Source organism: Lagenorhynchus albirostris, chromosome 9, assembly GCF_949774975.1.
Source record: "Lagenorhynchus albirostris chromosome 9, mLagAlb1.1, whole genome shotgun sequence".
NCBI classification, from domain to species: domain Eukaryota; kingdom Metazoa; phylum Chordata; class Mammalia; order Artiodactyla; family Delphinidae; genus Lagenorhynchus; species Lagenorhynchus albirostris.
Genome location: NC_083103.1, coordinates 10,657,956 through 10,684,076, shown reverse-complemented (window position 1 = coordinate 10,684,076; position 26,121 = coordinate 10,657,956). Strand labels below are relative to the sequence as shown.

Sequence of the window (26,121 nt, the reverse complement as noted above, 5' to 3'; positions counted from 1 at the left end):
ATGTTTGCTCTGGGTCAGCAAGATGGTGGAATAGGAGGTCTCTCATATATAACCCCACAGCAATAGTAACCTTAGCAGCCATCCACGGACAAAAGTTCCTATGTGGAAACTATGGGTTCCAGGTAGGAGGTTGTAAAACGCCAGTGGAGCCATCAAGGAGGACTGTATTGAGAAAGCAAACCAGAGGAAACAGACTTGTGTTCACAAAGAAGCAGGCAAACGTGACACCACCAAATGAAACTAATAAGTAGACCTAACAGACATGTACAGAAAACATAGGGAGGAAGCTCCTTGACATTTGTCTTGGCAATGATTTTTTTTGTATATGCAACTGAGAGCATAAACAGCAAAAGCAAAAATAACAAACGGGACTATATCAAACTGAAAAGCTTCTGCATAGCAAAGGAAACCATCAACAAAATAAAGAGGCAGCCTAGGGAATGGGAAAAAATATTTATTAGATACCATATACCTGATAAGGTATTAACATCTAAAATATATAAGGAACTCCTACAGATCAATAGCAAAAAACCCAAATAATCCCACTGGAATATGGGCAAAGGACCTGAACAGATATTTTTCAAAGAAGATACACAAATGGCCAGTAAGTACATGCAAAGGTGCTCAACATCACTATCGTCAGGGAAATGCAAATCAAAACCACAGTGAGATGTCACCTCACGCCTGTTAGGATGGCTATTGTCAAAAAGAAAAGAGGTAACAAGTGTTGGTGAGGATTTGAAGGAAAGGGAACCCCTGTGCCATGTTGGTGGGAATGTAAATTGGTACAGTCATCATGAAAACGGTATGGCATTTTCTTAAGAAGTTAAAAACAGAACTATTTTTTGATTCAGCAATCTCAATTCTGGGCATATATCCAAAGGAAATGAAATCTGTATTGTGGTGGAACTCAGTTTCTGTTGCTTGTTGGTCAAGAAACCAACACTGAGAAACAAGTGTTGGGTAAAGGAAAAGTAGCTTTATTTTAAGGAAGCCGACAACCTGGGGAGAAAGTGGACTACTGTCTGAAAGAACCAACTCCCAACTCTTCAAGTGTTAGCCAGGATTTATATAAGAAGGGAAGAGGGAAAGGGCTGCAGGCTACTTGCTGGGGGTAGGCTGCTCTTCTGTTTTCGGAGATGTGTACACTAATCACGAAGTACCTTGCTGATATTAGAACTTGAGTGTGGTCATTACATTGTCCAGATCAGCATATCTGTTCTATGGGTCAGTGGTCATATATTTCTGTAAAAACAAGAACAAAGGCAGAAACAGAGCAAAAAACTCAAAGTGAAACAGGAACCAGTCCACCAAACCCCTGAGCTTTAACTATTAACCATTCTTTGGTTGAAAAACAAGCACAGTTACAGTATCTCAGAGATATCTGTACTCCTACATTCTTAGCAGCGTTGTTGCCAACAGCCAGGATTATGGCATCAATCTAAGTGTCCGTCAACTGATGAATGGATAAAGAAAACGTGGTATATATACACAATGTGATATTATTCAGTCATGAGAAAGAAGGAAATCCTACTATTTGTCACTAAATGGATGGACCTTGAAGGCATTATGCTAAATGAAATAAATTAGAGAAAGACAAATACTGTATGATATCACTTATATGTGGCACCTAAAAAAAGTCGAAGTCATAGTAGCAGATGGTAGAATGGTGGTTGCCAGGGGTTGGGGATTGGGGGAAAAAGGGAAATGTTGGACAAAGGGTACAAACTTTCAGCTATAAGATGAATATATTCTGGGGACCTAATGTACAGCATAGTGCCTATAGTTAATAATACTGTATTGTATGCTTGAAATTTGCTAAGAGTAGATCTTATGTGTTCTCCCCCCACATACAAAAAAATGGTATTATGTGAGATGATGGAAATGTTAATTAGCTTGATTATGGTGATCATTTCATAATATATATGTATATCAAATCATCTTGTTGTTCACCTTAATATATATACAATTTTTGTCATTTATATCTCAATAAAGTTGGGAAAAAAGAGACTATATCACCTTAGCTATGGGCTTAATTATGACATCTTTTCCTCCATTTTTTTCCTCTGCTAATGTTGATATGTTGATCACCGATGGGTTTACCTCTGTTGTCCATTACAGTCGACAGATCTGTTTATTGGTCACATTCTACTACCTCTAATTCATTCAGTCTGCATTACTTCCACAGTTTTCCAATCTAAGGGGGGGGAGGGATAAATTGGGAGTTAGGGATTGACATATACACACTACTATATATAAAATAGATAACGAATAATGATCTACTGTATAGCACAGGAAACTCTATTCAATACTCTGTAATGACCTATATGGGAAAAGAACCTAAAAAAAGACTGGATATATGTATATGTATAGCTGATTCACTTTGCTGTACACCTGAAACTAACACAACATTGTAAATCAACTATACTCCAATAAAAATGAGAAAAATAAAAAAATGTGTCATATTTTCCTAGTTATTATATCAGAAGCAATGTCCTGCAGCTAAAAACTGTTTTCTCATTTCTGGCTTAAAACTATTCTATTTAGACTTGAATACCCTCACCCTTTCACTAAAACTGGTCTTATCGAGATCAAAAGTCCCTTCCAGGGCTTCCCTGGTGGCGCAGTGGTTGAGAGTTCGCCTGCCGATGTAGGGGACACGGGTTCGTGCCCCGGTCCGGGAAGATCCCACATGTCCCGGAGTGGCTGGGCCCGTGAGCCATGGCTGCTGAGCCTGAGTGTCTGGAGCCTGTGCTCCGCAATGGGAGAGGCCACAACAGTGAGAGCCCCGCGTACCGCAAAAAAAAAAAAAAAAAAAAAAAGTCCCTTCCACACTGCTGCTTTCATTGTGAATTTAAAATTCTCATTTACCTCACCTGATGATTGATTGCTCTTTTCTTCTCAAATACTTACTTTACTTGGCTGGAACACCATCCTTTTATGGAGTTTTTGTTTTTGCGGTACGCGGGCCTCTCACTGTTGTGGCCTCTCCCGTTGCAGAGCGCAGGCTCCGGACGCTCAGGCTCAGCAGCCATGGCTCACGGGCCCAGATGCTCCGCGGCATGTGGGATCTTCCCGGACCGGGGCACGAACCCGCGTCCCCTGCATCGGCAGGCGGTCTCTCAACCACTGCGCCACCAGGGAAGCCCTATGGAGTTTTTTTCCTGCCTTTCTGAGTGATCCTTTTTTCGTTTTCTCTTGCTGGTTCCTCGTAACTGCCTGATTTTCTAAAAGTTGTAATATTCTAGGGTTCAGTTCCTGGATCTCGTTAAATCTCAAGGCTTTATGTGACACCTGTATACTAACGTCTGTAAAATTTATATTTCCATACAGGAGATCTCCTTAATCCTAGACTTGACTTTGGGCTTGGTCATGCGACTTACTTGGGTCCATAGGAAGTTAGCAAATATGATGAAAGTGGAAGGTTGAAAGTTGCTTTTGCACTGCGTTCTGTTGTGTGAATCTGGAGACCCACCGTGTGTATGAACATGAGCTAGCCTGATGGAAGGGCCGTATTGTGGAGAACTGAGACAGTCTAGCTGTCAGCCTGCCAACCCCTGCCAAGGAGTGAGGTGATTCTAGATCATTTTGCACTAGTTTAGCCACCAGATGAATAAAATAACATGAATAACCCCAGGCAAAATTAATAGAATAACTATCCAGCTAAATCCAGCCTAAATTGATGACCCATAGATTTGTGAGAAAATGATTTTTAATCTACTAGGTTTTGGAGTGATTAGTTACACAGCAGTCGATAACTGACATGTGATACTTAGAATTTTTTCCAGTTATATAGTTCAAGCAATACTTTTGTAAGCTGACCATCTATTTCATTTCTAGCTACCTCATTATTCATTAGCTGATGTCTATCAGTCAAAACACTTCTATTGTCACTCTGGTTCTCTTACCAGTTATAGTAATTGCTCCAACCTTATCTTTGATGGTTAAGTAGTGTCATCTAATCTTGGCTAATTTAGGATCACATCAGACTGACTGAGATAATTTCAATGGTCAAGTCTCTCACTATCATTCTCATCCATTTCCCATCACTAGTTCATTTCTTTTTTTTTTTTTTTAACATCTTTATTGGGGTATAATTACTTTACAATGGTGTGTTAGTTTCTGCTTTATAACAAAGTGAATCAGTTATACATATACATATGTTCCCATATCTCTTCCCTCTTGCGGTCTCCCTCCCTCCCACCCTCCCTATCCCACCCCTCCAGGCTGTCACAAAGCACTGAGCCAATATCCCTGTGCCATGCGGCTGCTTCCCACTAGCTATCTACCTTACTACGTTTGTTAGTGTGTATATGTCCATGACTCTCTCTCGCCCTGTCACAGCTCACCCTTCCCCCTCCCCATAACCTCAAGTCCGTTCTCTAGGAGGTCTGCGTCTTTATTCCTGCCTTACCCCTAGGTTCTTCATGACATTTTTTTTTTCTTAAATTCCATATATATGTGTTAGCATACTGTATTTAGGAGAGTATTCTCTGGACTTTCCCAAGGAAGAGAGAGGCTAGGTGAGTGGGTTGCACATGACATAAATTCTCTTCAACATTCCCATCTCCTTAAGCATCTGACAGTGCATTTCTGGCCTCTCATTCTTCCTAATGTAGGTCACTATTAAGTCCAGCTTTCAACCAAGTAAAATGTTGGGGTCACTTCCTATAGCTAAAGTTAGCACAATTCGTAGTCTCTGATAACTGCATCTACATTAATATTTCTCATGATCCAACATTATATTCTGTTTTCTTTGATCTAATATGCCAAGAATCCAATTCCAAATATCTTCCCTAGGTTTCTGCAAATGTAAATTAGAAAGATCTCGTAATTATTTTTGTGTTTAAGCTGTCTCCTGTTGGATCAAACTTTGCACTTGTCTTCCTGGGGCATAGTGGGATCTAACCCTAGTGATGGTTCCAGAGACAATGAGTGGTCATAGGTCTAGGCTTTAAGGAGAACAGCCGTATCCTTGCAGGAAAACTGCCGCAAATTAGATTATTATAGGGTCTTTAAGCAAAGGAAGCCTAGGCTGTTCAGCCAGGATAGGAGAAGCTAATTCTTTTAACAAGAAAGTTTCAAATTGATTAGATGATTAAGATTCTCAGGTCCTTTCAAGTATATTCAAAATACCTATCTTGATTCTTAGGGTCCCACTCCTTCCTAGTCAATGATCAAATCCTTACAACAGAGACTTTGGTGGGCTGTAAGCTATACTTGCATTATAATTCTGCAAGCTGTACAGTTAGCTCTTGGCATTAATTCTCAGCCTCCTCTGGCCTGTGGGTATAAGAAATAATGACATCTTGTCAGGCTTGTATAGATGTTCTCTGGTTTTCTGAACATAAGTCAAACAGAGAACTTAAGATCTTGAACTTCAAATTTTATTCCTGTAAGCTGGTCCATGACGTCAGAAGTAGCCATCTCACCCCATATTCTCCTAAATCATTCCTGTCGCTATCACAGCCAACTGCAGAAGCTAACCGACCTTCAAAAATCTTGCCTTCAACTGGCTCATCATCGTAAGAAGCAACGGGTGGCAAATTAAGTAGTGTGATGCCACCACGTGCCACAGATTATTAATATCTCATTTTCTGCTAATAACGAGGGGTTTTAGAAGAGCTGAAAGAGTAAATAGGAGAAGATGAGGCACCCCAGAGTTTAGCAACTGCAGACTGTCACTACCCTAGACTTGGAGGGGCCAACGGAAGCCATGGAACTGTGGAAGGTAGTGCTGCCTGGCAGGGGTACCCTCACTGGAGATGTCTCATGAGGAGAGATTAAGGGGGAGAAATACCCTAGATCCTCCTTTTCTCCCACCCTCCAATCTCCTGCCAGCGATGTCTACTCTGCTCTACCAGCACCAGTGAGGTTGGATACAGATTCATGATCAAACTATTGAGGCCCAGTAGGCTTCACCCAGGATCAAGTCTACCTAGCCACCTCAAACTGCAAAAGGGAAGGCCACAGTGCATGAAAAGTGCTTCCTTAAAATGGAAAAGGCATTACATTCTTACAATAAGGTATCCTGGGAGAGAGAGACCACATTCACCTACCATTTATTACAGTATGTTGTTATAATTGTTCTATTTTATTACTAGTTATTGTTCTTAATCTCTTATTGTGCCTAATTTATAAATTAAACTTTATTATAGCTATGTACGTATAGGGAAAACAGTATATATAGGGTTTGGTACTATCCTCTGTTTCAGGCATCCCTTGTGGTTAAGGGGAGCTGTACTTCCTCAGGGACACTCTCATGGCACCTCCAGACTTGGTTATGTTCCTCTGTTATCTACACCCTTGGCACTCTGTACTTTCCTTTGTAGCACATACGAGAAATGCAATTAGTTATTTGCAGAATTATCAATATTTCTTAACTGTGTTTGTTTCCCTGCCAGACAGTGAGCTCCTCAAAGGCAAGGGTCAATCTTCCTTGTTCACCATTGTATCTCCTACTGCACCATGCAGAATGCCTGCTACATGAGAGGTTGTCAAATATTTGCTGAAAGGAACCGCCCCAGATGCTTAAACCAAATAATAAATTAATAACATGTATTGGCCTATAATCACACTGCGATAAATGTTAGAAGTTTACATAGGAACAAACTAGAAAATAAAAGTAGAAGATTGAGGAGGTTTCCAGCAAGACTGAGAGAGAATTCAGGATTTAAGCATCTAGGGTCTGAAGTCAAGGTCACCCAAGTATTAAGTACATTAGAGTCATCTATTATTCAGTATTTCTTTATCTAATCAGGTAAATGCACTATGAGATAATCTGTACTCCTTTTGTTTCGCCTCTGTACATGCTGTTAAACACGACTTATGTAATTCCGTTTATTTGCTTGATTTACTAGAGGTGAACATTGAGGGGTGAACAAAGAAGTCTAGTAAAATCCAGGTCCTTCACGGTCATTGGCAGAGCTAGACAAGGTCCTAAGAGCTTCCAAGGAGATCAGTAGATATGGCCCAGGACCAGCTACTCTGAGCTGAGCCCAAGTGGCCCAGGTCCATTCCTATCCAGCATATATGGGGACAGGAGCAAGGGTACAAGTGGAGGCACATGTTCCAGATATCTTATAAAACTTATAAATCAATCAAAGAAACTGTTAAACAAGATATGTTCTGACCTCCTATTTTGATGAACCAACTTTCATAATGAGATAGAAAGGCAGATTTTAATTTGGAATTTTCAGAGTCCTCAGAGTTCTGTGTTGGAACATTGCAATGTGGTGAGAGCCACCATCTATCTCCACTCCGCTTATGGCCCACCCATAGCCTGTGGCCCAATTTCTCCTCTCTTCCCAATCCCACTCCAATCTGTGTTGTGAGGGGCCCCACACACACGGAGAGCATGGGTGTGGACACTACAAATGACGTGTCCAAGTTCTGGTCATATTTCTAGTAGGCAACTACCTTTTGGTCACCCACTGGGCCAAGGGGTACCCACACCAGGGAGGACAGACTCAGGGGAGAGACTCATGTGGGCCTTGGGTGTGAAATGAGGGCCATTTGGGTAGAAAATTCTGGAGGTTTGGGCTCTGGGTGGCTTGTCCTCTTGATCCAACACATCTTCTCCCCCAGGCGAAGGGCACAGTGGAGAAGGCCAGAGTGAAGCCCTCTAGAGCCTGAGTCATGAGCAGAGGTCCTTCCTTCCCAGATCTGGAGGTGGTACAAAATGGCCTGGTGGCATGCTGATTTATCCCACCTCTTTTTTCCTATTATAATGTGTGGATGTCTAGAAGAAGCTACAGTTGGGAGGAGGGAAGTGCTGCCTCGTGTGAAGGTTTTTCTTCCCTCTTATGGAAAGGCTTTTTGTTCAGGTTGCCGATTCTGGAATTAGGTCCAGTATCATGCTGGTTGGACTGGTCTCTCTGTTTTCTTTTAGATCATTCCAGATCCTCAAAAGAGCACAACTACTAGCACAAATAACATAAATGTGTTACATTTGTAAATGTATAATTTTATAAAACATTTGTTTTACATTTATAGCATTTATATTATATAGGTGTTGGAAATACCAGGAGAATATATGAAGGGAAGTAGGATTTGGAATCCTACTTTTTTATTCCTCATTGGTGTATCAAAGATGACATTTATGGAGCAACCTCTAGTCACATCTAGTTTCTAATTTAATATTAAGATCTTACACTTCAAAGGACATAGAGGATTTATAACGTTGGTGGTTAAAAAAAAAAGGCTCCAATGTAAAACAGATGAAAATGAAATGGAAATCACTGAAGGAGAACTGGAGGCCTCCCTCCCTCCCTCCCTCATCAGTAGTCCTGAGGACCTCTGCTCCAGGTTTCTCAAAGTATGAGCCTCCACGAATCACCTGGGGCAATTGTTAAAAATGCAGATTCCTGGGCCTTGTCCCTCTGGTTTAGACTCTAGAAATGTACATTTTTTCAGAAGAACCTGCAGTGATTCAGATGTACTCTAAAGCTTTCAGCTACAATTAGATCCCATTGGACTGGAGTGGAACTAAGACATCTACATTTTTTTTTTTTTTGCTGTATGTGGGCCTCTCACTGTTGTGGCCTCTCCCGTTGCAGAGCACAGGCTCCGGACTCACAGGCTCAGTGCCCGTGGCTCACGGGCCTAGCCGCTCCGTGGCATGTGGGATCTTCCCGGACCGGGGCACGAACCCGTGTCACCTGCATCGGCAGGCGGACTCTCAACCACTGCGCCACCAGGGAAGCCCGACATCTACATTTTTAAATAACCCTCCTGATAATTTTGATAATTAACCTGAAGTTTGTGAGCCATTGAACTATGTGGTTCTCTAAAGTAATTTTATCTGAGTCAGTGGTTCTCAAAGTGTGGTCCTGGGACTGGCACATCCGCATCACCTGGAACTTTCAGAAACACATTCTTAGGCCCCATGGCAGCCTCGAATTAGAATCTGGGGCACAGCCTAGCAATCTGTGTTTTAACAAGCCCTGCAGGTGATTCTGATCCTGCTAAGGTTGGAAAACTACTGGCTTAAAATATCTCCCTAAATGTCATTCCCCAACAATTCAATAAACACACATTGACACTCTGGAATTTCAGGAACTTCTTCTTCTCCCAGGAACTTCAGAGGGCCTGGAGAAGTCACATTCTCAAAGGTTTGTGGTGGTACTTTCTTTGCATTCCTGATTTCTGTACTGGAGTGATCAGGAGAATGTCAAGTTTCAGGTGGTAGAAAGAAGTCTTTCTCTGAATATAAAACATGGTGGCTTTTATAAAGAGTTTAATTTCGTTCTTTGTGCTTTCCCTATTTTCCAGATATTAAGCAATTTGAATCAGCAAAAACAATCCATATTCCTGGAAAATAAAATCAATCAGCACAAAGTGACTTGTAAATGCAGTCAGCTGGGTGTGGCATTGGCTATAAAAGTATTCAAAACAGGCCAGGTGCTACCGATATCCTGTGTTTTTCCAGGGTCTTTGGTTGGGAGCTGACATCGTGAAGGCTTCTGTGGGGTTCCGATCATCTTTACTTCTCTGCATAATTTCGGCGTTTTCTGAGGAAGAGTCAGGTACTAGAGCAGCACTCATGTTTTGCTGAAGGTGTAGAGGTTGCTGGGTCTTTTGCTCTGTGCTGTTTTGAGTAGAAGTGATTTGCCATTTTATTTTCCTGACTTCTGTAGTGGTGTTGCTTCCTCTCTTTTTTCCCTCTACCTCCGCACCCTCCCAAAGCAAGTGATTTATCTAGTTTATCCTCATGCTTGGGAGAAGAGCTATTTTTTTTTTTAATTTTTGAATTTTATTTATTTATTTTTATACAGCAGGTTCTTATTAGTCATCAGTTTTATAAACATCAGTGTATACATGTCAATCCCAATCGGCCAATTCAGCCCACGCCCACCCCCACCCCCCGCGGCTTTCCCCCCTTGGTGTCCATACCTTTGTTCTCTACATCTGTGTCTCACTTTCTGCCCTGCAAACCGGTTCATCTACCATTTTTCTAGGTTCCACATATATGTGTTAATATACGATATTTGTTTTTCTCTTTCTGACTTACTTCACTCTGTATGAATGACAGTCTCTAGATCCACCCACGTCTCAAAAAATGACCCAATTTCGTTCCTTTCTATGGCTGAGTAATATTCCATTGTTTATATGTACCACATCTTTATCCATTCGTCTGTCGATGGGCATGTAGGTTGCTTCCATGACCTGGCTATTGTAAATAGTGCTGTAATGAACATTGGGGTGCATGTGTCTTTTTGAATTATGGTTTTCTCTGGGTATATGCCCAGTAATGGGATTGCTGGATCAGATGGTAATTCTATTTGTAGTTTTTTAAGGAACCTCCATACTGTTCTCCATAGTGGCTGTATCAATTTACATTCCCACCAACAGTGCAAGAGGGTTCCCTTTTCTCCACACCCTCTCCAGCATTTGTTGTTTGTAGATTTTCTGATAATGCCCATTCTAACCGGTGTGAGGTGATACCTCATTGTAGTTTTGGTTTGCATTTCCTAATAATTAGTGATGTTGAGCAGCTTTTCATGTGCCTCTTGGTCATGTGTATGTCTTCTTTGGAGAAATGTCTGTTTAGGTCTTCTGCCCATTTTTGGATTGGCTTCTTTGTTTCTTTAATATTGAGCTGCATGAACTATTTATATATTTTGGATATTAATCCTTTGTCCATTGATTCATTGGCAAATATTTTCTCCCATTCTGAGGGTTGTCTTTTCGTCTTGTTTATGGTTTCCTTTGCTGTGCAAAAGCTTTGAAGTTTCATTAGGTCCCATTTGTTTATTTTTGTTTTTATTTCCATTACTCTAGGAGATAGATCAAAAAATATCTTGCTGTGATTTATGTCAGAGTGTTCTTCCTATGTTTTCCTTTAAGAGTTTAATAGTGCCTGGTCTTACACTTAGGTCTCTAATCCATTTTGAGTTTATTTTTGTGTATGGTGTTATGGAGTGTTCTAATTTCATTCTTTTACATGTAGCTGCCCAGTTTTCCCAGCACCACTTATCGAAGAGACTGTCTTTTCTTCATTGTATATCCTTGCCTCCTTTGTCATAGATTAGTTGACCATAGGTGTGTGGGTTTACCTCTGGGCTTTCTCTCCTGTTCCATTGATCTATATTTCTGTTTTTGTGCCAGTACCATATTGTCTTGATTACTGTAGCTTTGTAGTATAGTCTGAAGTCAGGGAATCTGATTCCTCCAGCTCCATTTTGTTCCCTCAAGACTGCTTTGGCTATTCGGGGTCTTGTGTGTCTCCATACAAATTTTAAGATTTTCTGTTCTAGTTTTGTAAAAAATGCCATTGGTAATTTGATAAGGATTGCATTGAATCTGTAGATTGCTTTGGGTAGTATAGTCATTTTCACAATACTGATTCTTCCAATCCAAGAGCATGGTATATCTCTCCATCTGTTGGTATTATCTTTAATTTCTTTCAACAGTGTCTTACAGTTTTCTGCATACAGGTCTTTTGTCTCCCTAGGTAGGTTTATTCCTCGGTATTTTATTCTTTCTGTTGCAATGGTAAATGGGAGTGTTTCCTTAATTTCTCTTTCAGATTTTTCATCATTAGTTTATAGGAATGCAAGAGATTTCTGTGCATTAATTTTGTATCCTGCTATGTTACCAAATTCATTGATTAGCTCTAATAGTTTTCTGGTAGCATCTTTAGGATTCTTTTGTATAGTATCAGGTCATCTGCAAACAGTGATTGTTTTACTTCTTCTTTTCCGATTTGTATTCCTTTTATTTCTTTTTTTTCTCTGATTGCCGTGGCTAGGACTTCCAAAACTATGTTGAATAATAGTGGTGAGAGTGGACATCCTTGTCTTGCTCCTGATCTTGGAGGAAATGCTTTCAGTTTTTCACCATTGAGAATGATGTTTGCTGTGGGTTTGTTGTATATGCCCTTTATGATGTTGAGGTAGGTTCCCTCTATGCCAACTTTTTGGAGAGTTTTTATATAAATGGGTGTTGAATTTTGTCAAAAGCTTTTTCTGCCTCTATTGAGAGGATCATATGGTTTTTCTTCTTCAATTTGTTAATATGGTGCATCACATTGATTGATTTGCGTATATTGAAGAATCCTTGCATCACTGGGATAAATCCCACTGGATCATGGTGTATGATCCTTTTAATGTGTTGTTGGATTCTGTTTGCTAGTATTTTGTTGAGGATTTTTGCATCTATATTCATCAGTGATATTGGTCTGTAATTTTCTTTTTTTGTAGTATCTTTGTCTGGTTTTGGTATAAGGGTGATGGTGGCCTCATAGAATGAGTTTGGGAGTGTTCCTTCTTCTGCAGTTTTTTGGAAGAGTTTGAGAATGACGGATGTTAGCTCTTCTCTAAATGTTTGATAGAATTCACCTGTGAAGCCATCTGGTCCTGGACTTTTGTTTATTGGAAGATTTTTCATCACAGTTTCAATTTCATTACTTGTGATTGGTCTCTTCATATTTTCTATTTCTTCCTGGTTCAGTTTTGGAAGGTTATACCTTGCTAAGCATTTGTCCATTTCTTCCAGGTTGTCCATTTTATTGGCATAGAGTTGCTTGTAGCAGTCTCTTAGGATGCTTTGTATTTCTGTGGTGTCTGTTGTAACTTCTCCTTTTTCATTTCTGATTTTATTGATTTGAGTCTTCTCCCTCTTTTGCTTGATGAGTCTGGCTAATGGTTTGTCAATTTCGGTTATCTTCTCAAAGAACCAGCTTTTGGTTTTATTGATCTTTGCTTTTGATTTCTTTGTTTCTATTTCATTTATTTCTGCTCTGATCTTTATGATTTCTTTCCTTCTGCTAACTTTGGGTTTTGTTTGTTCTTCTTTCTCTAGTTCCTTTAGGTGTAAGCTTAGATTTTTTATTTGGGATTTTTTCTTGTTTCTTGAGGTAGGATTGTATTTCTATAAACTTCTCTCTTAGAACTGCTTTTGCTGCATCCCGTAGGTTTTGGATCGTTGTATTTTCATTGTCATTTTTCTCTAGGTATTTTTTGATTTCCTCTTTGATATCTTCAGTGATCTGGGTTATTTAGTAACCTCCATGTGTTGGCCTCCATGTGTTTGTGTTTTTTACGTTTTTTTCCCTGTAATTCATTTCTAATCTCATAGCGCTGTGGTCAGAATATATTTTTTATATGATTTCTATTTTCTTAAATTTACTGACGCTTGATTTGTGACCCAAGATGTGATCTATCCTGGAGAATGTTCCGTGCACACTTGAGAAGAAAGTGTAATCTGCTGTTTTTGGGTGGAATGTCCTATAAATATCAATGAAATCTATCTGGTCTATTGTATCATTTAAAGCTTCTGTTTCCTTATTTATTTTCATTTTGGATGATCTGTCCATTGGTAAAAGTTGCCTTATGTATTGAGGTGCTCCTATGTTGGGTGCATATATATTTATAATTTTTATATCTTCTTCTTGGATCGATCCCTTGATCATTATGTAGTGTCCTTCCTTGTCTCTTGTAACATTCTTTATTTTAAAGTCTGTTTTATCTGATATGAGTATTGCTACTCCAGTTTTCTTTTGATTTCCATTTGCATGGAATATCTTTTTCCATCCCCTCACTTTCAGTCTGTATGTGTCCCTAGGTCTGAAGTGGGTCTCTTGTAGACAGCATATGTATATGGGTCTTGTTTTTGTATCCATTCAGCAAGCCTGTGTCGTTTGGTTGGAGCATTTAATCCATTCACGTTTAAGATGATTATCGATATGTATATTCCTATGACCATTTTCTTAGTTGTTTTGTGTTAGTTTTTGTAGATCCTTTTCTTCTTTTGTGTTTCCCACTTAGAGAAGTTCCTTTAGCATTTGTGGTAGAGCTGGTTTGGTGTAGTTGAATTCTCTTAGCTTTTGCTTGTCTGTAAAGCTTTTGGTTTCTTCATTGAATCTGAATGAGATCCTTGCTGGGTAGAGTAATCTTGGCTGTAGGTTCTTCCGTTTCATCACTTTAAGTATATCATGCCACGCCCTTCTGGCTTGTAGAGTTTCTGCTGAGAAGTCAGCTGTTAACCTTATGGGAGTTCCCTTGTATGTTGTCATTTTTCCCTAGCTGCTTTCAATAATTTTTCTTTGTCTTTAATATTTGCCAATTTGATTACTATGTGTCTCGGCAAGTTTCTCCTTGGGTTTATCCTGTATGGGACTCTCTGCACTTCCTGGACTTGGGTGGCTATTTCCTTTCGCATGTTAGGGAGTTTTCGACTATAATCTCTTCAGATATTTTCTCGGGTCCTTTCTCTCTCTCTTCTCCTTCTGGGACCCCTATAATGCGAATGTTGTTGTGTTTAATGTTGCCCCAGAGGTCTTTTAGGCTGTCTTCATTGCTTTTCATTCTTTTTTCTTTATTCTGTTCTGTGGCAGTGAATTCCACCATTCTGTCTTCCAGGTCACTTATCCATTCTTATGCGTCAGTTATTCTGCTATTGATTCCTTCTAGTGTAGTTTTCATTTCAGTTATTGTATTGTTCATCTCTGTTTGTTTGTTCTTTAATTCTTCTAGGTCTTTGTTACACATTTCTTGCATCTTCTCGATCTTTGTCTCCATTCTTTTTCTGAGGTCCTGGATCATCTTCACTATCATTATTCTGAATCCTTTTTCTGGGAGGTTGCCTATCTCCACTTCATTTAGTTGTTTTTCTGGGGTTTTATCTTGTTCCTTCATCTGGTACATAGCCCTCTGCTTTTTCATCTTGTCTATCTGTGAATGTGGTTTTTTTTCTGCAGGCTGCAGGATTGTAGTTCTTCTTGCTTCTGCTGTCTGCCCTCTGGTGGATGTCAAGAGCTATTTTTTATGTTTCCTTTTAGATGTAGGTATTTTCCACTGCACAGCTCTCCACCTCATTCACCCTGCCTTGGGGAAAAGATTTCCCTGCTTGAAGTTTCAGCTTTCTTTTCCATGTCCCATTCTGATCTACTCATCATCCAGCCCCCTATCTCTGGTCATCCCCTGTCCCCTTGTTTTTATTTATTTATTTAAAAAATTTTTATTGGAGTATAGTTGATTTACAATGTTGTGTTAGTTTCAGGTGCAAAGCAAAGTGAATCAGTTATACATTTACATGTATCCACTCTTTTTTAGATTCTTTTCCCATATAGTTTATTACAGAGTATTGAGTAGTGTTCCTTGTGATATACAGCAGGTCCTTATTATCTAGTTTATGTATAGTAGTGTGTGTATGTCAATCCCAATCTCCCAATTTATCCCCCCCAGCCCCTTACCCCCTGGGAACCATAATTTTGTTTTCTACATCTGTAACTCTATTTGAGTGTTTGTGTGTTACTTCTAAATCGAGGCGTGGAAACAAAGATCTTCATTTTTCTCTCCTCATTTATTTTTCCTAAGTCATAAAGTTATCTTTTATATCTGCTTAAAAATCTTTTATACTATTTTAAAGGTTACTTTCCATTTAATCAGTTATTATAAAATATTGGCTACATTCCCTGTGTTGTTTAATACAATCTTGAGCTTACTTTACACCCAATAGTTTATACCTCCCACTCTCCCACCCCTATAATGCACCCACCCCCAGTAACCGCTAGTTTGTTCTTTATACCTGTGAGTCTGCTTCTTTTTGTTATATTCACTAGTTTGTTATATTTTTAGATTCCACATATAAGTGATATCATACAGTGTTTATCTTTCTCTGTCTGACTTATTTCACTTAGCATAATGTCCTCCAAGTCCATCCATGTTGCTACAAATGGCAAGATTTCCTTCTTTTTTATGGCTGAGTAGTATTCCATTGTATATATGTATATGTGTGTACACACACACACACACACACACACACACCATGTCTGTTGATGGACATTTAGGTTGCTTCCATGACTTGGCAATTGTAAATAATGCTGCTATGAACATTGGAGTCCATGTATCTTTTTGAGTTAGTGGGATTTTTTTCTTTTCTTTTTTTTTTTTGGTAATATCTGTTGTTTTATTTGCAACCCACTTACTTTGTCCATGTGTCAGAACTGTGGCTTACTTTACAGTCATTGTTTCTCACCTAAACTCTATATCTCTTTCTTTATTAAAAAAGTCACTAGATAAGTTTACTTTCTATGTAGTACTTTAAACATTTTTTTATTTCTAGTATTTCCTTATCATGAAAATATAGTGATGGATAGCTTTATTTGTAAGAATGCCTTTACATCTCTATCTAAAAACTTCCTTAGGATATATTCCTTGTAGTAGAATTAATGAGGGCCCACGGCTGTGGATGATTCGATTTCACAGTCAGACTCACCAGACGCCAATAGGCTTTAATCTAAGACTGTCTTCATTTTGCTTTATAGAAGGATACAGGGCAGGAGACACAGCAGGTACAGATCTTCATTACATTGGCAGAACCATATATTGCTCGAATATATGGTTTCCTTTGTCTCTTCACCCACAAAAGGTGTGTTTGGCTGCTTTAGAGGAGGGCCAGAGGCTACAGAGAAGCTGCTGTTTTCATGTCCCACCCATCATTTACACTGGTTTTGTCATGTAGACCCAAGGCCATCGTACCAGCTTGAGGCTCCTCCAGTCTGGGGCCCATCCCACACAGCAAGTGAAGCAGAGATAGCATCCCACGTTTAGCTTAAGTCTGTAGTTTTTAAGGAAATGGCACTGGGTGAAGGAGATGGAGGATGTCTCCAGATAAGCCTGCAAGTCTGACCTGGGGTTAATTTTCACTCACAACTGTTATGACTTTATCTGAACAATCACACTGCATCTGTCAAGGGTGTTCTAAGGGGTATATATACATATACATAGATAAATATATATATGTATCTATATATATATTTTAATAAGAAGCTCACATTTTCTTTCAGTGTCCTCTAGGACAAAAATTTCTATCTGAATCTTTCTTTTTTGGATTCTTTCAACAGTGTCCATAGGGTGTACTTGTACATTCTGGACTGTTATTCCACTGACTCTCCTTGGTCAAGGCCGCCTCTTGCATTCTGATGAAGTGTCTCTGAGAACTGGCTGTCCTGTCACCAGCCTAACTGAGAAGGGGTATGAGTTTAATTATCTTGTCATTGAGTGTGGGATTCAGAAAGAGGTAAGACCTGTGACCATTTCACAATAACAAACTACGCCCCCCATCTTACCTTGCAGTGGCTGCTGTGCCTAGCTGGTGCAAGATGGGTGGAGTCAAGGTCAAAGCCAAAGGTGAAGAACCTGCTCATTTTTATGACACTTGAGTTTGATACTTTTAGAATAGAAAGACCAATGGGGCCCAGGACTTGGCCTTGAAAAGCTCATGGCCCATTGGGGAGAATACATTGCCATATATTTTATTATGACTTTTCAACCACTCATACATCTTTGGTCCTTAGATCTCCTAAAGTCTAGAAACACTGAAAAGAACGTATCATTCCCAGTTTTCATGTTAAGTAACTGAGGCTAAAAAGGCTAACAATTTACCCCAAGTCATGGAGCTGTCCAACAGAGGAAGGACTGAAGCTTAGATACTGGTAAATTGAGATTTACATCCTTCTTTGGAAGAAGGAGGCAATGGAAAATTGTGGATTGCAATGTTTGTCAGAGATAGAAAGCACTAGGGGGATTCAGAAGGAGAGATCTGAGAATGTTTGACGAGAGGTGAATTTGCTAGTACTTTGATAATTTTTACATCTCTGTCCGTGAATGAGTTTGGTCTATAATTGCCCTTTCAAATATACTCCTTGGAGTTATTGGCTAAGGTTGTAATTTTTTGATCCTTGGTGGTACAACCTCCTCTATTTTTCATTTTTCTTTGTGGTTATATAGCTAGAGTGAAGTCAAGTCTAGGTAACTTGTCTAAGGTAATAGAACTAAGGAGCGGGAGAGCGGGAACGAACCTGGATTTTCTGACAGGAACTTTCAGGCAATTCAACATTGACCTTTGGTGGAGGAAGAAAAAATGGACTTTGCACTTAACATGCAGTGGTTTTACAACATGAACTAAAAAAATATGTATGTAGAGAAACATTATATGGAGAATAACTCAACTATCTATTGAGAGGTGTGTGGTTTGTGAGTGATATAAACAATTCCAGTTTCCTTCAGTTTACTACTTTACATCCACAAAACTTGCTAATTCAACTTCTTTTTTGAAGTACGCATATTTCTAATTTCTTTTGCCTTCATGTACCTTTCTCATATTTCAAAGCATGACTTACTATGGGCATAAGGGAAAAAACAACAAAGCCTAAAAGATTGATAGCATGGCTTTACAAAGTTTATAGAATTAAATAAGAGATAGTAAGAGCGATGCACAGAGATCAACTACAATGTTATGACAGGGACAGAAAACTATGAAATGAAACAACCCATCAGAGCTACAGATTTCTTTAAAGGTTATTTTCTTAGGGCATGGAAACCATTTTTAAAGTTTTCAGTATTACAAGACCCTTTTGAAATTATACTTTCAAGGATAGATTTGTATGTGTGGAACAATTTGGTTTATGGTTTTGAAAATTCTCAAGTTCCAGGACTGGGTGGAGGGGTGGGGGAGGGGGATTTTGATTTAACACCTTACCAAGTCAGATTCTTTGAACAAGTTATATGGTACAAAGGATCTCTCCCTTGGTGGCTTCATTTCTTTCTCAGGTTTACTTTTATTTATTATGAAGATTTTCCATCAAAGGGTAGTATCTAGAATTCTATTAGTTAGCATTAAAAAAAAAAAAAAGCAGGGCTTTATCACTTGGTTTAACTACCCGTCATGGAGTAGGGAAGAATAGTTTATTTAAAAAATTTAAAAGTGTATAATATAGTGGTTTTAGTATATTTACAAAGATGTACAATCATCAACACTATGTAATTCCAGAATATTTTAATCACCCCCAAAAGGCACCTCATCATATCCATTAGCAGTCACTCCCCGGTCTGCTTTCCCCCAGCTCCTGGAAACCACTAATCTAACTTCTCTTTCTATAAATTAGCATATTCTCGACATTGCATATAAATGGAATCATGTAATGTGTAGCCTTCTGTGACTGAATTCTTTCACTTAGCATGTATTCAAAGTTTATCCATATTGTATATATCAATACTTAATTCCTTTTCATTGCTGAATAATAGTTCATTGTATGGATATACCACACGTGGGTTGTTTCCACTTTCTGGCTATTATGAATAGTGCTGCTATGCACATTTGTGCACAAGTTTTGAATTATCTTGGGTAAATATGTAGAAGTTAAATTGCGGGGTCACATGGTAATGCTACATTTTTGAGGAACTGCCAGACTTTCCCAAAGTGACTGTCGCATTTTACATGCAGTGTATGAGGGTCCGGTTTTTCCACATCCTTGCCAATACTTGCTATTTTCTGTCTTTTGGATTCTGGTAACCTTAAGGGGTGTGAAATGGTATCATTGTAGTTTTGATTTGCATTTCCCTGGTGATTAATGATATTGCATATCTTTTAATGTACTTATTGAATGAATTTCTTTTCTTTTTAAAAATTTTTATTGAGGTATAATTGACATATAACATTACATTAGTTTCAGGTGTACAACATAATGATTCAATATTTATATATATATTACAAAATGATCACCATGATAAGTCTAGTTAATATGCATCACCACACGTAGCTTCAAACTTTCATATTTTGTGATGAGAACTTTCAAGATATACTTAAAAGTATACTGAAAATATGCAATACAGTATTATTAACTAGAGTCACTATGTTGTACACTACATCTCCATCACTTATTGATTTTGTAACCGGAAGTTTGTACCTTTTGACCCTCTTCGCCCATTTTGCCCACCCCCAATCCCTGCCTCTGGTAATCACCAGTCTGACCAGTCTGTTCTGTGTGTGAGCTTGGGTTTTTTTGTTTGTTTTTGCTTTTTAAGTATGTTATGTATACTTTCCATATATAAGTGAGATCATGCAGTATTTGTCTTTCTCTATCTGACTTATCTCACTTAGCATAATGCCCTCAAGGTCCATCCATGTTGTCGTGAATGGTGAGATTTTATTTTTTATCCTGGAATAATATTCCATTTGTGTGTGTGTGTGTGTATGTGTGTGTATATATTTTCTTTATCCATTCATTCATCAGTAGACACTTAGGTTGTTTCCATGTCTTGGCTATTGTAAACAATGCTACAGTGAACATGGTGGGGTGCAGACATTTTTTCGAATTGGTGTTTTCATTTTCTTCATATAAGTACCCAGAAGTGGAATTTCTGGATCATATGGTAATTCTATTTTTAATTTTTTTTGAGGAACTTCCATACTGATTTCCATAGTGGTTGCACCAATTTACATTCCCACCAACAGTGCACAGTTGTTCCCTTTTCTTCACATCCTCACTGACACTTGTTATTTCTTGCCTTTTTGATAATAGCCATTTTAACAGGTGTGAGATGATATCTCATTGTGGTTTTGATTTGCATTTCCCTGATGATTGAGCATTTTTTCATGTACTTGGTGGCCATCTGCATGTTGTCTTTGGAAAAATGTCTATTCAGATCTTCTGCCTGTTTTTAAAAATTGGATTTTTTTATTGAATTGTATGAGTTCTTTACATATTTTGGATATTAACCCCTAATAAGATATATGATTTACAAATACTTTCTCCCATTCAGTAGGTTGCCTTTTAATTTTATTGATGACTTCCTTTGCTGTGCAGAAGTTTTTTAGTTTGATGTAGTTCACTTGTTTATTCTTACTTTTGTTGCCTTTGCTTTTGGAGTCAGATCCAAAACAAAACAAAAAAAACATTGCCAAGACCAGTGTCAAGAAATATATTGCCTATGTTTTCCTCTAGGAGTTTTATGGTTTCAGATCTTATGTTCAAGTCTTTGATCCACTTTGGGTTAATTTTTATATGTGGTGTAATATAGTGGTCCAGGTTCATTCTTTTGCATATGGCTGTCCAGTTTTCCCAATACTATTTATTGAAGAGACTCTACTTTCCCTAATGTGGATTCTTGGCTTGTCATAAATTAATTGACTATAATATGTAACAGTTTACTTCTGGGCTCTCCCTATTGTTTTCCATTTGTCTATGTGTCACTTTTCTAGTATTTTATTAAGGAATTTCATATCTACATTCATACAGTATATCGGTCTGTAGTTCTTTTTGTGATGTCTGGTTTTGGTATCCAGGTAATACTGGCTTCATAGAATGAGTTGAGCAGTTTTGTCCTCTTCTGTTTCTTGGGAGAGTTTGTGAAGCATTGGTATTAATTCTTTAAATGTTTGGTAGAATTCACCAGTGAAGCCATGTAGGTTTGGATTTTTTCTTTGTGGGTAGTGTTTAATTATTAATTCAATCTGCTTACTTGATCTAGGTCTATTCAAATTGAGCATATTTTGAGTTAAGTCAAATTAAGACCAGGGTTTCAGGAAAACTTCCACAGAGCTCCAGTAATGACAGTTCTCTGGGGATGGGATTTTAGGGAGCCCCAGACTGTTCTGTGTTCTTTGGGTTCTGCTAGGCTGTTGGTTTTCATGGCTACTATGGAGTTGGGGAGATAGGAATTGGCATAGAACAACTTAGAATGTCACAAATCTCACTAACGGTGAGATTCCACCATTAGTCTTGAATACATGCTCCTTGGATGGTTGCAAGCCTTAGGTTAATTTCTAGAATTGTAAGAAAGTTAAATTTGACAGTTTCTGCCAGTTTTTTTTGTCTTTTATTTTTTAGAAAAGTGAATTTTTGTGTTTTTTTATTTTAATTGAAATATAATTGATTTACAATGTTGTTAGTTTCTGATGTACAGCAAAGGGATTCCATTATATATATATATATTCTTTTCAGATTCTTTTCCATTGTAGTTATTACAAGATATTGAATCTAGTTCCCTGTACTATACAGCTGGACCTTGTTGTTTATCCATTTTGCATATGGTAGTTTGTGTCTGCTAATCCCAAACTCCTAATTTATCCATTACCCCACCTTTTCCCACTCTGGCAACCATAAATTTGTTTTGTATGTCTGTGGGTCTATTTATGTTTTGTAAATAAGTTCATCTGTATCATTTTGTAAACTTCACACATTAAGTGATACCGTATGATATTTGTCTTTCTCTGTCTGACTTACTTCACTTAGTATGATAATCCCTAGGTCTATCCATGTTGCTGTAAATGGCAATGCTTCATTCTTTTTTATGGCTGAGTAATATTCCACTGTGTGTATATACCCCATCTTCTTTACCCATTCCTCTGTCGATGGACATTTAGGTGCTTCCATGTCTTGGCTACTGTAAACAGTGCTGCTATGAACATTGGGGTGCATGTATCTTTTTGAATTAGAGTTTTCTCTGGACATAAGCCTAGGAGTGGGAATCCTGGATGACATGGTAACTCTATTTTTAGTTTTTAAAGGAATCTCCATACTGTCCTCCGTAGTGGCTGCACCAATTTACATTCCCACCAACAGTGTAGGGAGGGTTCCCTTTTGGAGAAGTGAATTTTGGGTGATCTTTATTCTGCTATACTGGAACTTACTATTGAATACATTTTTAATTAATAAGAGAAATAAGGAGCACATAGTATCCATTTTCCATACTTTATATACAATTGATAGAATTTTTTTTTTTTTTTGTGGTACGCGGGCCTCTCACTGTTGTGGCCTCTCCCGCTGCGGAGCACAGGCTCCGGACGCACAGGCTCAGCGGCCATGGCTCATGGGCCCAACCGCTCTGCGGCATGTGGGATCTTCCCGGACCGGGGCACGAACCCGTGTCCCCTGCATCGGCAGGCGGACTCTCAACCACTGTGCCATCAGGGAAGCCCCAATTAATAGAATTTTGACTGAAATAACACATTTAATAGCAACACGTTACTGAATGTTATATGCCTATTAAATGTCCTTGGAAATATTTTATTTACATGAGAATATTTATTGTATAAATTAACAGGTTGAAAAATGGTAATCCAGTATGACAATTTAAAAATGAGTAACAGCAAAAGTATACACCTAAATGTGTTTACAGAGGTTGTCCCTGTGTTAGGATTATGGAAATTTTTATTTTGCCATAACACAGTGTTTTTGAATGTCTCCCCAGTAAGCATGTAGTCAGAAGACACAAAACTCCAATCATGGCTTTACATAAAAGTGCTTCTCTGTAATCTTTCTAGCACTGTGGTAATGTTGAAAGCCAAATCTCCCGAGTAAAATTATTAAATAGAAGCTGTAGCCTTTGTTTCTAGCCTGGCCATTCATCATTTCAATTTCACAATTTCAGTCTCCAGAAATGCTAACTGGTGGCACCCATGGTCCAAAGCCTGAGCTGGAATTTTCTTAGTGGTCTTTGTGGAAACAGTCTCTTCAGAATCCATGGGAAGAGACTTTAATGTAAAGATCTTACATCTTGAATTGATCTGTTTCTTGTTCCAATTTCATTAAAACTTCTGTGTGAGATGGTATACTTCAATTAAAAAGGTCTTTTTTGGGCTTCCCTGGTGGCGCAGTGGTTGAGAGTCTGCCTGCCTCCCTCTTGCATCTCCCTCCCACCCTCCCTACCCCACCCCTCTAGGTGGTCACAAAGCACTGAAGCTGATCTCCCTGTGCTATAAACATTTTACTTTTAACAAGTAGTTCATAGAAAGTAAAATGAGAACCAGCTGGCCTGTGACACTCACCTGAAAACAATACACCTTAAAGGAATTTTTCCAGTGACCTCTTTCTGCATTATGTTACAACAGAGAACTGAATAAAAAATCACTCCCCTGGAGAAAACCTAATGGGACAAAATAGACCTTTTTTTTTTTTTTTTTTTTTGCGGTACGCGGGCCTCTCACTGTTGTGGCCTCTCCCGTCGCGGAGCACAGGCTCGGGACGAGCAGGCTCAGCGGCCATGGCTCACGGGCCCAGCCACTCCACGGCATGTGGGATCTTCGCGGACCGGGGCACGAGCCCGTGTCCCCTGCATCGGCAGGTGGACTCTCAACCACTGCGCCACCAGGGAAGCCCTCATTGTCCACTCTTTAAGGCCAAACATTTAGAAGAAATTAAATTCTGACTTCAGTTTATAATTCTTTATTCTATACAAGACCTAATGTTTTCCAATTTTGGTAACTTAGATAAATCCTGTACACCCGAATGCACATAATTGGATTGAAAAAGATTTTTTTCTAAAAGGGAATTCGGGTGCTTGTTTAATATAGATACCATGACCCTATGGCTTTTGGGAAAAAGTCCTCAACTTTTTTTGTTTTTTTTTTGCGGTACGCGGGCCTCTCACTGCTGCGGCCTCTCCCGTTGCGGAGCACAGGCTGCAGACGCGCAGGCTCAGCGGCCATGGCTCATGGGCCCAGCCGCTCCGCGGCATGTGGGATCTTCCCGGACTGGGGCACGAACCCGTGTCCCCTGCATCGACAGGCAGACTCTCAACCACTGCGCCACCAGGTAGGCCCCCCCAAACTTTTTTTTTTAATATTTTAAGGATCAATGAAATAACCCTTTTACTGTTCTAGTGTTTTATGAGTGGAAAATTTAAAAGATCTAGGACTCTTACTTTATGCTAGTGAGAGCTGTCTTTGGATAACTGCTTCATAAGGCTATCAGAGCTAACACTCTCTATATTGGGGAATAGATTCTTCAATAGCGGGTCATTGGGAGGCGGAGGTGGAATTCTTAATAGTGTTATTCCCACTCCCCCTCCCCCCAAATCAACGTTGTCACAAATGTCAAATTTTCATTCTTTTTTATGCCTAATATTCCATTGTATATATATACCACATCTTCTTTGTCCATTCATCTGTTGATGGGTGGACTCTGCAAAATACAACAAACATAAAACAGACTCACGAAGACAGAGAACAAGTGGTTACCAAAGGGGAGGGAGTGGGAGGAGGGGCAACATAGGTGAAGGGGATTAAGAGGTACAAACTACAAGGTATAATATAAGTTACGAGGATATAATGCGCAGCACAGGGAAATAGTCAATATTTCATAACTTTTTATGGAGTATAATCTAGAAAAATATGCAATTTTTAATAGATTGTACACCTAAAACTAATATAATATTGTAAGTCAATTACACTTCAATAAAATTTTTAAAAAATCCAGTAGGGGCAGCGTGGTGGTGGTCTTGAACCTATGACTATTAAAGTAGGGTGGACAGCAATGAATCAAGCCAAAATGAGACTCGATGGTTTATTTTTAAATGTAACCCGACGTGCAGATTTTCTCTTCTTTAAAACTTGTAGCTCACCATTTTTGGATGCCACTCCAAGCACTATCAACAACAATCTTACAAAGTTCAAAAATGATATTCCCTCTACCAGTTCTTGTTCTTCCTGGAACTTAACCAACCCTTACCTGTTAGAATTGCCTTGGATTCCATACTTCCAACACTCCTCGGTGAGGATCCTTAGAACAGGCAGCAGGTGCTGGGGTTGATATAAGGAAAGAAAAAGCCCAAAGCTCTGCTAATTAGTGTTTTTGTTTTGGTTTTTTGGTTTTTGTTTTAAATGGTGTCTACGTGATATCTTACATTAATTACAATCATGTTTAGGAAAAAAATGCTATTTCCATGTGTTTATATATGTTCTGGTCTTATTGATAAATCTTCCCTCACCCCAGTTATCATGTCAGATTCATTAAATCTCCAGTCTGGTTTAAACATGATCTGATAAGCAAACCATTCACTTTAAGTAGCTTTTACTGGGATAAAAATTGTCAAGTGTCTCAATCTCCTCAACCATTCCCTCTGACGACCAGCACATAGTAGATGCTCAATATTCCGTGGTCACAGTGTTAGTCAGTGTGTTCTCTGTACTGAGTGTGTCAGCAACTACACTGCAGCTGTTTATTAACTCCCTGTCTTTTTATTCTGCTGGCAAAGCCATCCCATCAGTCACTTCCACTTAAAATGCCTCATTCTTTAGTTCATGAGAGTGCAAATGTGGTTCTGTTCTAGATTATTCTGTGGCAATCTTGATAACTCTGTTACGATAGCATTCTTTAATTTTAAAACCCATCAATATAGATTTTGGAACTTTTCTGTGCCACATCCTGAGAGGTCATCTAGAAGTTAGGGTTCAGGTAGTGCCTAATGCTTTATATGTTTTAAAAAAGTGTTTCTTATAAATAAGAGGCAATGTAGCCGTTGCATATTCTCTTATGATAAGATATATATAAATACATAATTTTTATGGAGAGATGATTCTACAAATAAAACATGCTGTGTCTTTGTGGCTATA

The 26,121-nt window shown here is 38.8% G+C and overlaps 2 protein-coding genes across 2 annotated transcripts in view; both read left to right on the top strand.

The window, feature by feature from the left end:
- Positions 1-26,121, top strand: part of STX3 (syntaxin 3) — a 139,166-nt gene that overhangs the window by 99,778 nt on the left and 13,267 nt on the right. The gene's annotated exons all lie outside the window — the stretch shown is intronic.
- On the top strand, positions 797-25,838 carry OOSP3 (oocyte secreted protein family member 3). The gene is made up of 5 exons (XM_060159460.1): positions 797-805; positions 9,431-9,527; positions 16,850-16,979; positions 25,126-25,279; positions 25,764-25,838. Exons 1-5 carry the CDS (start codon positions 797-799, stop codon positions 25,836-25,838), a joined length of 465 nt encoding a protein of 154 aa, XP_060015443.1.